General features: G+C 33.4%; 2 protein-coding genes across 4 annotated transcripts in view; both read left to right on the top strand.

Annotated features, from left to right (window-relative positions):
- YTHDC2 (YTH N6-methyladenosine RNA binding protein C2) overlaps positions 1 to 15,284 on the top strand; it is an 88,082-nt gene extending 72,798 nt beyond the window's left edge. For all 3 annotated transcript variants that reach the window (XM_078365850.1, XM_035291078.3, XM_002744702.7), the window contains 6 exons: positions 853 to 1,145; positions 3,301 to 3,478; positions 10,626 to 10,829; positions 11,973 to 12,155; positions 13,286 to 13,373; positions 13,467 to 15,284. In XM_078365850.1, coding sequence (XP_078221976.1) covers positions 853 to 1,145; positions 3,301 to 3,478; positions 10,626 to 10,829; positions 11,973 to 12,155; positions 13,286 to 13,366 — 939 coding nt within the window. In that variant the 3' untranslated portion in view covers positions 13,367 to 13,373; positions 13,467 to 15,284. The remainder of the gene's footprint in view (positions 1 to 852; positions 1,146 to 3,300; positions 3,479 to 10,625; positions 10,830 to 11,972; positions 12,156 to 13,285; positions 13,374 to 13,466) is intronic.
- LOC108590593 (DNA-directed RNA polymerases I, II, and III subunit RPABC4) lies at positions 4,437 to 4,951 on the top strand. Its single transcript, XM_017969739.4, has one exon. The coding sequence runs from the start codon at positions 4,486 to 4,488 to the stop codon at positions 4,660 to 4,662; it is 177 nt and encodes a 58-aa protein (XP_017825228.1). The 5' UTR covers positions 4,437 to 4,485; the 3' UTR covers positions 4,663 to 4,951.
- Positions 15,285 to 16,260: the final 976 nt, after the last annotated feature.

Here is a 16,260-nt window from a genome sequence, read left to right as displayed (position 1 = left end):
AGGTTTACTTTTTTAGCATCCATTCATTCCTCACTTCGACCTACTACACTCTCACTTCCATTCCCACCAATCCTTCACTGAAACTGTACTTACCAAAGTCAACTGTGTCCTTCATGTTGTCAAAGTCCATCTGCTGTCCTGGATAAATGTGACCTCTCTCTGTTATTTATCACTATTGTCCATATCCTCCTTTTTGTAATCCTGCCCTTTCCCAATTTTCTTCCTTACTCCTGCCCCAAATTCTTTGTCACTAGTTACTGTAACATTAATCTTTCTTAGTTCTTGTTTCTCTGTAGTCCTTCATAGGTTGTTTCACAGATGCTGCTACATATGTTTGTGCCTTAAATTTTAAGTTCTCTAGCACTTTGTGTCTTGCTTTCATCTTCTTACTCCCTCTGAACAGTCCCTGGGGACTTTACCTCTATTTATATATTTTGCAACTTTTTAGGAACTGGTGACTTTCAAGTTTATATCTTAGACCTTTCTTTGAATCCAGCTGCCTTCAGGACATGATAATTTGGATATGCTACAGGCACTAAAATAACAGTATGAATTACATATATTTTAATTTACCCCACTGCTACTTTTCTTGTATTAATCACACCCTACCACAATTATTGTTTACTGTCTTTGTTATTAGACTGTTTAATTTGATTTTGTGACTTTTGTACCTAAAATATTATAAATAAATTTAATTTCATTCATGCATTAAAAATAATGAAATTAGTAGTAAATGATATGAAATGTGAAATATGTTTATTGGAAATAGTTGCAAACTAATGGAAACTAATCAACAAATAGGTGTTTTGCATATGTGATATCATTTGCTTGTATCTATTTGAACTATTACAGGCAGCTAGTTTATTGCTGCAGCTCAGACAGAAGTGGCATAACTTATTTTTACGCCGAATGAGAGCTCCATCTAAACCTTGGTCTCAAGTTGATGAAGCTACCATAAGAGCAATTATAGCTGTTTTAAGCACTGAAGAACAGTCTGCAGGTTTGCAACAACCATCTGGAATTGGTCAAAGGCCAAGGCCTATGTCTTCAGAAGAGCTTCCTTTGGCCTCATCTTGGAGATCAAATAATAGTAGGAAATGTTCAGCAGATACTGAATTTTCTGATGAGTGTACTACTACAGAAAGGTAAATTTATGACATTTTACCAAAATGGGTCACTTTTTCTTTATGAAAATAAATTATTTATCTTAGAATCATGTGCTTTTATAATTAAAAATTACTTTTTAAAAATAATCTAAGATCCATAAAAAGGTAGCAATAAAGTGGAAAGAGTTTTCTGCTTATCAAACTTAATTCTTCTAAGTACCAAGGTAATAAGGATTTTAAACTATTGGTATCTATGTGTTATTTAATAAGGCAACTCTTTCGAAGGAAAAGGTCAAAATATCTAATTTCTAGAATTCACATATTTAGGATCTCAAAAATATGTAGACATTTTTAATTTAAATATTTTACTTGATATATGTGAAGTAACATTTTACCTAGATGGCCTTAGCAGTACTGGCTATAGCCATTTGAAAGAACAACCTCCTTACAAGCCTTATCTAGATATCAATACTGCTGACTAGCATTCATATAGAAAAATTCTTCATTCAGTGACACGTTGAATGCCAGTTTTTGGTATGAGGAATCTCGAAGTGTACAAAGCAGATAAGATCTCCTCCAGAGGATTTACATTTGATTGAGGGGAGGCATATAAGAAGTAAACAAATTTACTGTTATATGACAAGATTTTTGTCATAATTTAGCTAAATTCTTCTTTTGTTCTTTTGCAATTAGATATGGTGGTGTTTTTATGATTATTAATGAGACAGTTCATACTGAATTATTTATGTAAAAAGTATATTTTAGTAATATGATAGTGGTTATAATAAATCATTGGGCATGATTCAGAAATGTTTCTGGTTATAAAAACACTCATTAGAATCAAATTTAGGTTACTTCATAGTAGGTTTTCAACTTGTTAAAATTGATAGCAAAAATCATTCTTGCCTATGAGGCTAGTTTTGGCAATATGGGTAGAAAAGTCTCTGTAGTAAGAATATAATTTTATAGTTAAACTGAAAATAGAAACAATGGAAACATAAAAGATACATGATGTTTACTGTTTTTTCAAGGATCAGGTAAGGTTTTTTAGTACTTTTTTTGATCAGACTTTCTCATATTTGAATGAAACATAAAGGCTTAATATCATTTAAAACTTCTGTTAAAGAGGAATAAAGCATGTTGGTTTTCACGTTCTTCAGATATTACGTTGTAGGAATAATTCAACAAGTTTCCAAGGAAAGCTTGCAAAATATATGCCTGAACCTTTCCTTCTGGTCTAAGCCCTGCTGAGAAAGGAGAAGACTAAAAAGTACATTTTTTACTTAGATACTCCCCACTTTTTGAAAATGTTGTTCTATAATTTTCTTGAGCATTAGTTATTTAGAATGTGGGAATATATTTTCATAGACATTGTTATGTGATAGAGTTATTCCTAAACCAGCCTATAAAAAATTTTGTTAGACTCAAGAAACATGACATACTAATATAAAATGCATGAGTCTTCCTTGTGCTGATTCAAATACATCAATAATTTAAAACATTGAGGAAATGATAATTTTATTGGGATTGGTAACCACGTTGGTTATGTAGGGACAGTGCACCCATTTTAACAGATGCATATTTAAATATGGAAAGATAAAATGACATGATGTGTGGGATTTACTTTTAAATATGTAAGCCAAAACAGAAAAGAAACAAGAAACAAAAAATAAAATTTTGTTTCTGTGCCCTATGTATCTTATGTAAGCTGGTGGTTAGCTCTCAGGGCTTGATTGGATCCAATATTTTGAGAAGAATATTGTATAGGTGGTGTTGCAAACTTTATATTGCAACATATCAGGAAGTACTTAATGGCTGATTGACCCAGAAAAACCCATACTTTAAAAAAAAGTATGAAATTCCTGACTGCCATGTTTGTGGCATTTTTTCATAGAATTTTAGAATAGAAAAATCTTAGAGTTTAGATATCATCCTTTTATTTAGCAGACAAGGAAATTAAAGCTCAGGTTAGTTAAGAGACTTGCTCAGGATCTCATATGTAGTTGTAAATTTAATACTGTCATAGACATCTATATTTCCTGACCTTAGTATTTTTAAATACTATTCCATAAATCATAATATCATTGGGACTTTGGATTGGAATGGCATCTGCTTTGTATTATAAACTTATATATAACTGATCTTTGTATTATAAATTTATATATAATTGATCTTTGCTTCCTCCTTGCTCAAGAGTATTGATGAAATCTCCGTCTCCAGCATTACACCCACCTCAGAAGTACAAAGATAGGGGAATTTTACATACCAAGCGAGGCACTGATGACCGATCAGATCAGTCTTCTGTGAAATCTACAGACAGCAGTAGTTACCCAAGTCCTTGTGCTAGTCCTTCTCCTCCATCCTCAGGAAAGGTAGGGTATCTGAAAGAAAATGTAGAACATGTATTGTTAGGTATTTAAACAAAATTATAAAATAATTAGGCTACTTTTTTAATTGTGGCCTCTGTTCTAGATGTTAAGTTAAAGCTGGAAAACTTGGTACACTTTGAGTAAATTTTAAAATTTTTCCTTCATGCCAAATATTTCTAGTTATTACCATCTTGGGGTATTTTGGGATGCTTTAAAACCTACAGATCATTCACTGCTGGCATATAGTTAGGCTGTTTATTATTTCTTTCCTATTTCTTCAGAACCCTTTTTTTTTTTTTTTTTTGAGATGGGGTTCTTGCTCTTTTGCCCAGGCTGGAGTGCTGTGGTACAATCATATTGCACTGCAGCCTGGAACTCCTGGGCTCAGGTGATTTTTCCACCTCAGCTTTGGAGTAGCTGGCACTACAGGTGCATGCTAGCATGCCCGGCTGATTAAAGACAAATTCTTTTTTACAGATGAGGATCTCCCTTTGTTGCTTTGGTTGGTCTCAAACTCCTGGGCTCATATGATCCTCCTATCTCAGCCTCCAAATGGCTGGGATTAGAGGTGTGAGCCACCATGCCCAGCCCTTTAGAACCTTTTTTGCTAAAATAAGTAACAAAAAGATTGTTTTAATTTAACTTAACTTTGGTTTATAATTTCAGAATTGAAAACAGTGGTTTCTTTCTATTAATTGATTTAATTGATTTAATATAACAGTGGTTATATTAAAAAAACAAGATGGGATAGGGTTGGGAAGGTAGGAAATATTGATATGGAATTGAAAACGATGTATCTTTAAAAAAACTTGTAATAAGAATAATTTCAAATGTTCATGATGTGATTACATTTGCTTCCTGTTTTAGTAGTTGAGTAAGTATTTGATTAGTTTATTTAGCGCATTTTGTATTTTGGTGAATGTGTCTGTTGAAATAATCTTTGTTAAATAAGAGGAAAAGAGCCCGTGTTGCGTAGGTAGCGAGTTGGCGGGTTTGTTGAGGGGCTAACAATGGACACTCAGAAGGACGTTCAACCTCCAAAGCAGCAACCAATGATATATATCTGTGGAGAATGTCACACAGAAAATGAAATAAAATCTAGGGATCCAATCAGATGCAGAGAATGTGGATACAGAATAATGTACAAGAAAAGGACTAAAAGATTGGTCGTTTTTGATGCTCGATGAAACCTGGGAATTCAGCGGAATGTCTTCACTTATACTTAGATTTGCCCTCTCAATGTTTTTAATTGTTGTATAGCTTTCGATTTTGCATACAGTAGTTTCCCCTTATCTTCAGGGGATGCATCCCAAGGCCCCCAGTGGACTCCTGAAACCTCAGATAGTACCAAACCTTTATACACCTTTTTTCTATATATACACACCGATGATAAAGTGTAATGTATAAATTAGGCATAACAAGAGATTAATAAAATAGAACAATGATAACATACTGTAATAAAGTTACATGAATGTGGTTGGTCTTTGTTGCTCTCAAAATACCTTCTTATACAGTGTACAGTACTCACCTATTTTCCCGAATGTAGTTGACTACAGGTAACTGAAACCACAGAAAGGAAACTTGGAATGAGTGAGGCACTGCTGTACTTAGGAATACAACTATATATATATGATTTTATTTTTAAGACCAATTGTATTTACTACTATTTTGTTAAAGCAATTTTTTGTTCCATTACATGACTTTTTGTTTTACTCTATATGTAATCTGACACACAATTAAGGGTAAAGTTGCTTACCTGAATCGCACTTTTAATGAAAACCTAGAATCATCTGCAGTGCTTGTTAAAAATGGAAGTTTCTAGAACCCTTTGAAGTTCTGATTAAATAAATTTATTGGAAACCAAAAAAAAAAAAAAAAAAAATAAGAGGAAAAGAAATGTTTTTGTAAATTTTCATTCTCAGGTTTTCACGTTTTTTGGTTTATTTATATACCTTTATTAAGGTATAATTTACAGTAAAATTCAGCAGTTTAAATTGTATAATTTAATGCATTTTCCCGAACGTATACAATCATGTAACTATACCACAATCATCTACACATTTCCATCACCCCTACTCCCTGGTAACTCACTGTTCTGCTCTTTGTCCCTTAAGTTTTACCTTTTCTAGAATTTCCTGTAAATGGAATCATATATATGTAACGTTTTGTGTCTGGCTTATTTCACTTAAGAGAATGCTTTTGAAATTCTGTTAAGTGAAATAAGCCAGCTATAAAACGCAACATACGTAAGATTGAGTGTATCAACAATCTATCCAAATTGTTGGGTGTATTATTGGTTTATTTTATTGCTGAGTAGTATTCCGTTGTCTGAATAGACTGGTTTATCCATTCATCACTTGATGGACATTTTGGTTGTTTTCACTTTTTGGCTATTAAGACTAAAGCTGTTAACATTGTACTAACTGGTACTAACATCAAGTAAAGTCTTTGTGTGTAAATATGTTTTCTATTCTTTGGCAAATCCCTAGGATTAGTATTGTTTGAGTTGTTTGACAAATGTATTTTAGCTTTACAAGAAACTGTCCAACTGTTTTTCAAAATGAATGCACTATTTTGCATTTCCTTTAACTATAAGAGTTCCATTTGCTCCATATTCTTGACATTATTTGACATTATTAGCCTTTGTAATTTTAGCCATGTTAGTTGGGTATATGGTAATAGCCCATTATAGTTTTAACTTGTATTTTCCCAGTTGTTAATGATGTTGAGCATCTTTTTATGTGCTTGTCAGCCATCGTGCATCATTTTTGTGAAATGTCTGTTCAAATTTTAGTTCACTTTTTGTTGTTGGTTTTTGGTGATTTGTCATCTTTTACTGAGTTGTAAGAGTTTTCTGTATATTCTGGGTACAAGGCTTAATTATTATATGTTTTGCATAATTTTTCTAACAGTATGTAGCTTGTTTTTCCATTTTCTTAACAGTGTCTTTTGAAGAGCAGTTATTTTTAATTTTGATGGAGTTCATTTCATCAGCTTTTTCTATTATGATTAGTATTTTATATGTACTAAGAAATTTTTACCAAACCCAAGATCATAAAAATTTTCTCCTATGTTTGTTTTTAGACATTTATAATTGGCAGTCTTACATTTTAGATACATGATTTACTTAAGTTAATTTTTGTTTATAGTATGGATGGGTCAAGAATTACTTTTTGGCTTTTGCTTATACAATTGTTCCAGTACCATTTGTTAAAAACCATTTGTTTTTTTACCACTGAATTACTTCGACACCTTTGTCAAAAATCACCTGACCATAAATATGTGGTCTACGTATTGAACTCTTCAGTTTTATTAATCTCTCTCTCTCTACATATATATGTATGTGTGTGTGTATATATACATATATATATGTATGTGTGTGTGTGTATATATATACATATTTGCCAGTGGTATTCTGATATTATTTTAGTAGCTTTATTTAAGTAAGTATTGAAATCAGTTCATCCTTCAACTTCCATCAGTTGTCCTTCAACTTTGTTTACTCTTTCAAAATGGTTTTGGCTATTCCAGGTTCTTTGTAGTTTCATACAAACTTTAAAGTCAGCTCATCAGTTTCTACAGAAAAAATTTTGGTATTTTGAGTGAGATTGCATTGAATCTATAGATCAATTTGAAGAAACTCAACAATTAACAATTTTTAGTCTTCTAATCCATAAGCGTAGTATATCTGTTCATTTAGATAGTCTTTAATTTCTCTCAACAATGTTTTATAAATTTCAGAGTACAAATATTACACATTTTTGTTAAATTTATCCCTAAGTATTTAATGTTTTGATACTATTTTAAAAAATTTTAATTACAGGAGTATTCACAAATAAATTTGATATTTGTATATCGTCCCTGAATCTTACGACCTTACTTCATGTATTTATTAGCTTTTTATGTAGATTTCTCAGGATTTTCTACATGAATCATCATACCATCTGATAATAAAGATAGTTTTACTTTTTTCCTTTTCAATCTGATTGCTGTTTATTTCTTTTTTACCTTATCTCTCTGGCCAGAGCCTCCAGTAAAATGTTTTTCAGTGTTGAGAGCCACATGTCATTGCCTTGATTTCAGGGGGAAAGCATTTTTTATCTATTAGTGTGGTGAACGTCATTGCTTGATTTTCTTATGTGTATACCTCACTTGATCATAGTGTTATTCTTTTTATATATTGCTGGATTTGATTTTGTTAAATGAGGGATCTTTGTTCATGAGGGGTATTATTTTATACTTCTTTTTTCTTAAGTATCTTTGTATGTTCTGATGTCAGAGCAATGCTGGTCTCCTAAGATTAGTTGGGAAGTGTTTGTCCCACTTCGGTATTTTAGAAGAAATATGCAGAATTGGTATTATTTCTTCCTTGAATCTTTGATAGAATTCACTAATGAAGCTATTTTTAACTTAACTCTAGTGTTATCTGGAATCAGTATAATGATACTTCAGATATAGTTTGAGAACCTTGCAACAATGTAATAACGTTCTTTTCTTTTTCTTTTGAGACAGAGTCTCACTCTTTTGCCCAGGCTGGAATGCAGTGGTGTGATCTTGGCCCACTGCAACTGCCACCTCCAAGGTTCAAGTGATTCTCCTGCCTCAGCCACCCAAGTAACTGGGATTAAGGCACCTGCCACTACACCTGACTAATTTTTTGTATTTTTTAGTAAAGACAGGGTTTTACCATGTTGGCCAGGCTAGTCGTGAACTCCGACCTCAAGTGATCTGCCCACCTTGGCCTCTGAAAGTGCTGGGTTTGCAGGCATGAGCCATGGTGCCTGGCCAACAGTGTTCCTTTATTTTACACTTTTCTCCTTTGTGTTATTGTTTTCATACATTTTGTTTCTATATAAATGCTATAATATTTTTACTTTACATAGTCAGTTATCTTTTACGAAGATTTAAAAGCCAGAAAAATATTTTTTATATTTATTATTTGCTAATCTTGTGCTCATTATTTTTTTGCATTAATATGAATGTCTATTTTGTATTATTTACTTCTATCTGAAGAACCTCCTTTCTGGAACTCTGGATAGATAGATGTAAGTCCATTTCATATGGTTCCATAGGTCACTGATGTTCTCTTCACTTTTTTCAGTCATTTTTCTATCTTTACTTCATTTCAGATAGTTTCTATTGTTTTGTCTTTTTGTTCACTGATGTTTTTATTTAGTGTCTAAACTGCTGTTCTTTCCTTCTGGTGTGTTTTCAAATACTGTATCTGCATCTCTAGAAGTCCCTTTTGGATCTTTTAAAAATATCTTCTGGCTGAGTGTGATTTATGTTTGTAATCCCAATGGTTTGGGAGGCCAAGGTGAGATGATAGCTTGAGGCCAGGAGTTTGAGAAAAACCTGGGCAACATAGGAAGACCCTGTCATCTCTGTAAAAAAAATGTAAAAATTAGTTGGTCATGGTGATGGGCCATCTGTAATCCTAGCTACTGGGGAGGATAAGGCAGGAGGATCACTTGAACCCAGGAATTTGAAGTTATAGTGGGCTATGATTGTGCCACTGCATTCCAGACTGGATGACAGAGTGAGACCCTGTCTCCCTAAAAAAAAATTAAGTAAATAATATCTTCCATTTCTCCTCTCATTATGTTCAAGTTTTCCTCTACCTTCTTGAACATAATGAATGTACTTATAACAGATGCTTTAACATTCTTGTCTCCTAATTACATCAACTCTGTTGTGTCTGAGACTGTTTCTGTTTATTATTTTTCCCTGGATAGGTATACAATGTGTTTTGTTTTCTTGTTATCCAGTGCTCTGAGGAGAAAATGTAAGAGTACAAATTTTATATTCCATATGCGCATGGGAAACGGATTCAGATTTGTAAAGAGCTAGTGAAAATCTACTTGTAAATGTGTCTGCTCATTGCAGTCAGAGACTCAGGTTGACAACAGTATTTAACTTCTCTTTGGCCTTAATTATGTAAATAACAAGCTTTTTATATTCTCCTGTTTCTTTTGTGTTTCTTGTAATTTTGTTGGGTGGCTAGGTTTTTGTGTATTCCTTTCAATAGCGTTAGACTTTGTTCTGATTTACAGTTTAGTTGCAATCAGTTGAATCCTTTTGAAGTTTGCTTTTAGGTAGTGTTAGGGTTGAGCCAAAGCAGTCTTTATTCTGTTATTAATTTAGTTCCAATACTAAGGTATGGCCCTTATGTGGGCCAGTTCCATATATGTTACAGGTTCTATCTGTTCTGGCTGAGGATAACATGAAATATTCCCAGCCACGTGTCTTTGGTCTACTTGTTTTCCTTTGGCTCTTTCTGTGTCCTTGGATTATTTATCTTTTTTTTTTTTTTTTTGAGACGGAGTTTCACTCTTGTTACCCAGGCTGGAGTGCAATGGCGCGATCTCGGCTCACCGCAACCTCCGCCTCCTGGGTTCAGGCAATTCTCCTGCCTCAGCCTCCCGAGTAGCTGGGATTACAGGCACATGCCACCATGCCCAGCTAATTTTTTGTATTTTTAGTAGAGACGGGGTTTCACCATGTTGACCAGGATGGTCTCGATCTCTTGACCTCGTGATCCACCCGCCTCAGCCTCCCAAAGTGCTGGGATTACAGGCTTGAGCCACCGTGCCCGGCCTATTTATCTTTTTTCTCTTACGTTCAGGTCTGCACTTAGCCAAAACTGCAGACCCCTCTGCAGTTCCTTTGGAGCTCTCTTTATGTCTAACTCCTTTCTATCTAGTACATTGCCATGCACAGTAGGCCACTTTGGTCTCTGAACTCCACTTTGGTCTCTTCTTCAAAACTTAATGAGACCACTGGACTCATTTTCTTTGTCCTCTGAAAACAGCCCCCAGGCAGTAACCTGGAGAAATATTGTTTTGTTTTTAGATTTTGAAAGTTTATTAAAACATTTTCTGAAAGTATATTTGAGGTATAAATCAAAGTTGGTATTCTAGGATCCTTTGTTGATAAGGGATTTTGAATGCTCTGCAAATGAGTACTTGTTTTTGGCTAACTTTATTTTGGTTGAGTCTTGTATAGGTTTCAGACATGATAGAGCTATTTGCATTTGTTGAAAATACAGTAAAATATTTTGGCTTATATGTTAATGAAAATGTTATTTAATGGAGCCTATTGGTTTTGAAAGGTCAGATTACCTGTCAAGAACTTATATATTCTTTTATAGGGCTCAAAATCTCCTTCACCAAGACCAAACATGCCTATTCGTTACTTCATAATGAAGAGTAGCAATTTGAGAAACCTTGAAATATCTCAACAGAAGGGTATCTGGTCTACAACCCCTAGTAATGAACGTAAGCTAAATCGAGCCTTTTGGGAAAGCAGCATGGTTTACTTGGTATTTTCTGTTCAAGGATCTGGACATTTCCAGGTGAGCCATCTTGAATCAGTAAAAAGGAGTTTTTCTGGCTACACGTTACATCAGAGATTTTTTAAAAAACAACTGGTTTTTCATTACATCAGAATGCAAGAATGCCTTTTGCTTGATTCAGAATGAGAGATATATTGCATTTTTTTTTAGAGAATGATAGAACTGGAATCCCTTTGTTTTTGCCTTGTCTTATCAGAGTCTTTCCATTACTTTGAATCCACCTGAGAATTAGTAAATCTAAAGTTGTCTTCATAAGGAAACTATGTTCATGAGAAACAGGAGCTACTTCCTAATTGAAAGAAGTCAGTGAGACTCAGTAAACAGTGAATGAACTGGTGTTATTGAAAAAACAGTTTACATCCAAGGACTCAACAACACTGGCAAACATAGAAATGGAAAGGCTCATGTTAAATGAAAAATTTCAAGAAAGTCAGGAAAAGATAAAATCTCCAGCCAAGGAAAGAGACAACCGTGAAATGATAAGAGAAGTCCTTGAAGTTAAACATGACCAGCTGAAAGAACACATTAGAGAAACTTTGGCTAAAATCCAAGTGTCTCAAAGCAAAATTGAGAACAATCTTTAAATATGAAAGAAAAAGACAATGAGAAGGAAACTGTTTCCTTTTGAAGACAACTTTAGATTTACTAATTCTCAGGTGGATTCATAGTAATGAGAAGCTTGACCTTTCAGTAAATACTTATTTAAAGAGGCCAAGGAAGTTAGTACTGACAATCAATAAACTAAGTATGTTTCTTAACCCATCTTCACTTAATGTATTATATATCTGAATTTATAAAATATTTATTATTTGATGTTTATTATAATTTTTGGAATAAAAGCTTGGAGGTTAGCTTGTATTGTGGAATAAATATGAACTTAGTACTGTTGATACTTTATTTAGAAATTATTGATATTTGAAATTGTCAGGAGACTAGAACTGGTTTTTCCTCTAAAATTTGCTAAGAGAGCTTTCAATGAAAAATTTAATAAGTAGCTTATTTTTTGTTTTTGTTAGGTATCTGTTATTTTAATATTATATACTTTATCTTAAAATTTTAAAAACTCAGCCTTCTGAGATAAATTGAATTTAGACATGTTAGTCTCCTCCTTACCTCTATTCCTTCCTACCATTTTACCTCCAGGGATTTTCTAGGATGTCTTCTGAGATTGGAAGGGAAAAGAGCCAGGACTGGGGCTCTGCTGGACTAGGAGGAGTATTTAAGGTGGAGTGGATACGAAAAGAAAGTCTTCCCTTTCAATTTGCACACCATTTACTCAATCCATGGAATGACAACAAGAAAGTGCAGATAAGCAGAGATGGGCAGGTATACTATGGCATTTTCTTTTTACTTTTGTTTCTGTTTAGTTTTCTTGTTATCTAGTGCTTTGAGGAGAACATGTAAGAGCATGTATTTTATATTTCATATGCACATAGGAAACGGGTTCAGATTTGTAAAGAGCTAGTAAAAATGCTTGTAAATGTGTCTGATTGCTTGCACAATCAGAATCTTAAGATGACAGTATTTAACTTCTCATTGACTTTAATTGTAAATTAAATAACACCCTTTTTATATTCTAGTGGCTTATTTCTATTATGTTTTGCTTTTTCTTCATGATGCTATTTACATGCATTTTAAGATAGTTAAGATGATGGGAATAAATGTATATTGACCGAATACTATGCTAGCTGCTTTATAAAATATAATATATTTCTTATGATTAATTTATTAGTTCAATTTTATGTAGGAGGAAATAGACTCATAGATTAGTTTTGCCTAAGGTCACACAGCTAATAATTTATCGAAACCAGTATGACTTGTTTCAAATCACACTTAAAAGTGTTCTGGTTCTTCTTAAGTGCTTATCATAGGTATTCCACAGGAGTAAAGTAACATCCTTTTCACAACATTCTTTTCACATGTATGAGAATATTTTCATTTTTATTCTAAAATAATGATTTAGAAGAAATTTTATATCTGTTAGCTAGAAATAATTCTTAGAAAAAAAGAAAAAAAGTATTTTAATAATCTTCAATATAAGAAGACATAGTTACCTAAGAGAGTTTCTTGAAAAAAGCCCAACATTGAATATGCTAGGTTTCACAGTAAATCTTTGGAAGTTCCAGCTGAGTGCTTTTGCTAATTCTCTATTAAAAACAAAATCCATTATTTTTAGATATAAAAAGTTTCAGAAGGACTCTATGGGAATCTGTTGCCATTTTGTCACAAATGTTGAAAGATTTTTCAGATTAACTGCAGTCTTAAATCTGGAAATAAACTCCATAAACCTTGAAGCAAAGAATTAGAACAATTCATACCATATGATTTTAGCATTTTCTGGCAGGAAAATGAAATTTGAAGTGATTTTTTTTACATTTTTATCAGCATAGGTTTTGGTCATTGAAAATTTTCAATCCGGTTCTTTTTATGTTTATTTTGACTTCTGATTTATCTAGGAGCTAGAACCTCAGGTTGGCGAACAGTTGCTTCAGTTATGGGAACGTCTTCCCTTGGGAGAAAAAAACACAACTGATTGACATTCAGGTTATACCATCTTGAATTTAAGTATTGGCAGTATTTTTGATCATTAGGAACCTTTCAGATTACTTACCTTTTTTTTCTTCCCCTCTCTTCTAGAACTCTTAACTGTGGAAGAACGTCATGCTTATTTATAACCACTGAATGCACTGACTTTCAAAAACTGAGATGGGGTGTGTGTTATGCATGGGCTTTTTAACACTTCTAAAGTGTTGTTTTAGAACAACCATCTTCATATGTAGGAGAAAAGGATTATTTAAACTTTTATAGTGATCATAGAGAATGATGTTTGTAATGAATAAATTAGTAGTCGTTTCATTATTTGGCACAATAGCAGTTAATTTAAACTTAATTTGAAGTTTAACATGTCATTTTTGAAAACACTGAATTACAGTTCTTATTGATGACTTTTTAATGCAAAATAAATTGTTTAAGAAAGGCTGGAATAAATCAGGACATCTGAGCACCATTCTAGAAGAGTCAACTCTTAAGATTGTCATTAAAAACAAACACATCAACAACTTTGGAAAGAAGCAGGGAAAAAACAGTAAGAACAACAACAAAAAAATCAATGAAATTCTACACATGTCCCTTTTAAAAATAGTATGTGCTAATTAAGGGCTATTCATTCTGCCATTTTTAACCTGAGACACATTAAGAAAAAAGATGGATGTTCCTTTTCTGTGATTATAAAGTGCAATAAAATCTGAATAAAGGGCAAAGTTTCTCCCTGATCAGGTTAGATTAAGTGCTTAGTTTTATTCCTAATCCTGCCCCGTATAACCTAATATGTACTTTCTCTTTTCTTCCTCCCCTCCTTCTCTCTTTCTCCTCTCCTTCTCTTCCTCCCTTCCTTCTCTCCCTACTCCTTCCCTGCATTTCTCCCTCCCTTCCTCGTCACATCTCATATGAGCTCAGTAATTATGACCTTTTTGTTTTGGCTACAACTTGGTTGAAACAAGTTCAAAATTAAACATGTTCATACAAGCTTTTAAAAAATTCTCAACTGGTAGCTTGCTTGCTGTATGGTTTTCAAACTAAAGCCTGCAAGTACCATAATTCTAAATGCTGCCTTCTGTGTTTTTTTAGTAGGTTTTCACTTGCTTATGTTTTCAGATATGATTTTCCTTTTTCACATATATAGTTCAATAAACGGGGAATAATTTTTTTTGTAAACCTGTCCTAGTGCCAAGTCTAATGTTTCTTTGCCATCTCAGAATTATTTATGTTTTTACCACCACTGTTTATAAAATTTCCTTAGAGACTTTTGGAAGGGAAAATAGAGCAACAGGGAAAAATGAAAGAAATGTCTTGGTTACTGAGCTCTAAATAGACAGGTTTGATAGCACTTTTCATGATACATTTTAGTTATTCTAATAAAAGCAAACAAACACACGTGTAAATTAAAGGCAAAAAGAAAACTTTGGTTTTATATTTGAGAACAAAGAAGTGAAACATCATGGGTCAACATAAAATCTTGAGAACCCTTTTACTTTCTATGGGAAAACATTATATAGTGGTGCATTAGTTTAGAAAGTCAGCTATGATTTTGCCTGTATTTCTAGTTATTAGTTTTTGGGGTTTTTGTACTTTAAGACGTACCTGTAAATTAAACCTATGTGAATTATAATCCACTGTATGTGTATTATAGTTCTTTTCCTATTAGAGCAACTTGTGTTTCCTTGATAATGTGTACATTTTTAGGTATATACTTAATAGTTCACAATGTTCTAAATTCAGAAGGACTTAAAAAAATAAAGCTTGTTTTAATTTCCATCTGTTTTGTAATATCTAGCTCTATATGTAAATGATGGGTTTGTTGGTATTTAAAATGAATACAACTTGAATGTAATTAAAATGCTGTTTTTTGGAAGAGATGAACTTTAAATATACTTATTAAAAAGAAATTCTGTTAAATTATTCAGTCTTGTTATTTCTTATGCTTTATAATAAGACTAGGTTAACAATGATTAACAATATCCCCTGAGATAATAATGAATTTCAAACACCTTGAAGAATACTTAATTGATATAGAAGGTGATCGTTTGTATCAAAACTTCGTCCCCTACAAATTGCCTTCTTTCAATGGGAGATGGCAAAAATCTCACATCATGTGTTTAGTATGAAATATTTAAAATATTTTTTTAAATTGCATTTTAGGTTTTCGGGTACATGTGAAGAACATGCAAGATAGTTGCATAGGTACACATGTGGCTGTGTGATTTGCTGCCTTCCTCCCCTTCACCCACATCTGGCATTTCTCCCCATGCTATCTCTCCCCAACTCCCCCACCACCGCTGTCCCTCCCTTATTCCCCCCAATAGACCCCAGTGTGTAGTGCTCCCCTCCCTGTGTCCATGTGTTCTTATTGTTCATCACCTGCCTATGAGTGAGAACATGCGGCATTTGATTTTCTGTTCTTGTGTCAGTTTGCTGAGAATGATGTTCTCCAGGTTCATCCATGTCCCTACAAAGAACATGAACTCATCGTTTTTGATGGCTGCATAATATTCCATGGTGTATATGTGCCACATTTTCCCAGTCCAATCTATCATCGATGGGCATTTGGATTGGTTCCAGGTCTTTGCTATGGTAAACAGTGCTGCAATGAACATTTGTGTGCATGTGTCCTTATAGTAGAACAATTTATAATTTTTTGGATATATACCCAGTAATGGGATTGCTGGGTCAAATGGAATTTCTATTTCTAGGTCCTTGAGGAATTGCCACACTGTCTTCCACAATGGTTGGACTAATTTACACTCCCACCAGCAGTGTAAAAGTGTTCCTTTTTCTCCACATCCTCTCCAGCATCTGCTGTCTCCAGATTTTTTAATGATCGCCATTCTAACTGGTGTGAGATGGTATCTCAATGTGGTTTTGATTTGCATCT

Source organism: Callithrix jacchus, chromosome 2 (genome assembly GCF_049354715.1).
Source record: "Callithrix jacchus isolate 240 chromosome 2, calJac240_pri, whole genome shotgun sequence".
Taxonomy (NCBI): Eukaryota; Metazoa; Chordata; class Mammalia; order Primates; family Cebidae; genus Callithrix; species Callithrix jacchus.
The sequence above is the reverse complement of the archived record's forward strand: the minus strand, read 5'-3'. Positions and strand labels throughout refer to the sequence as shown.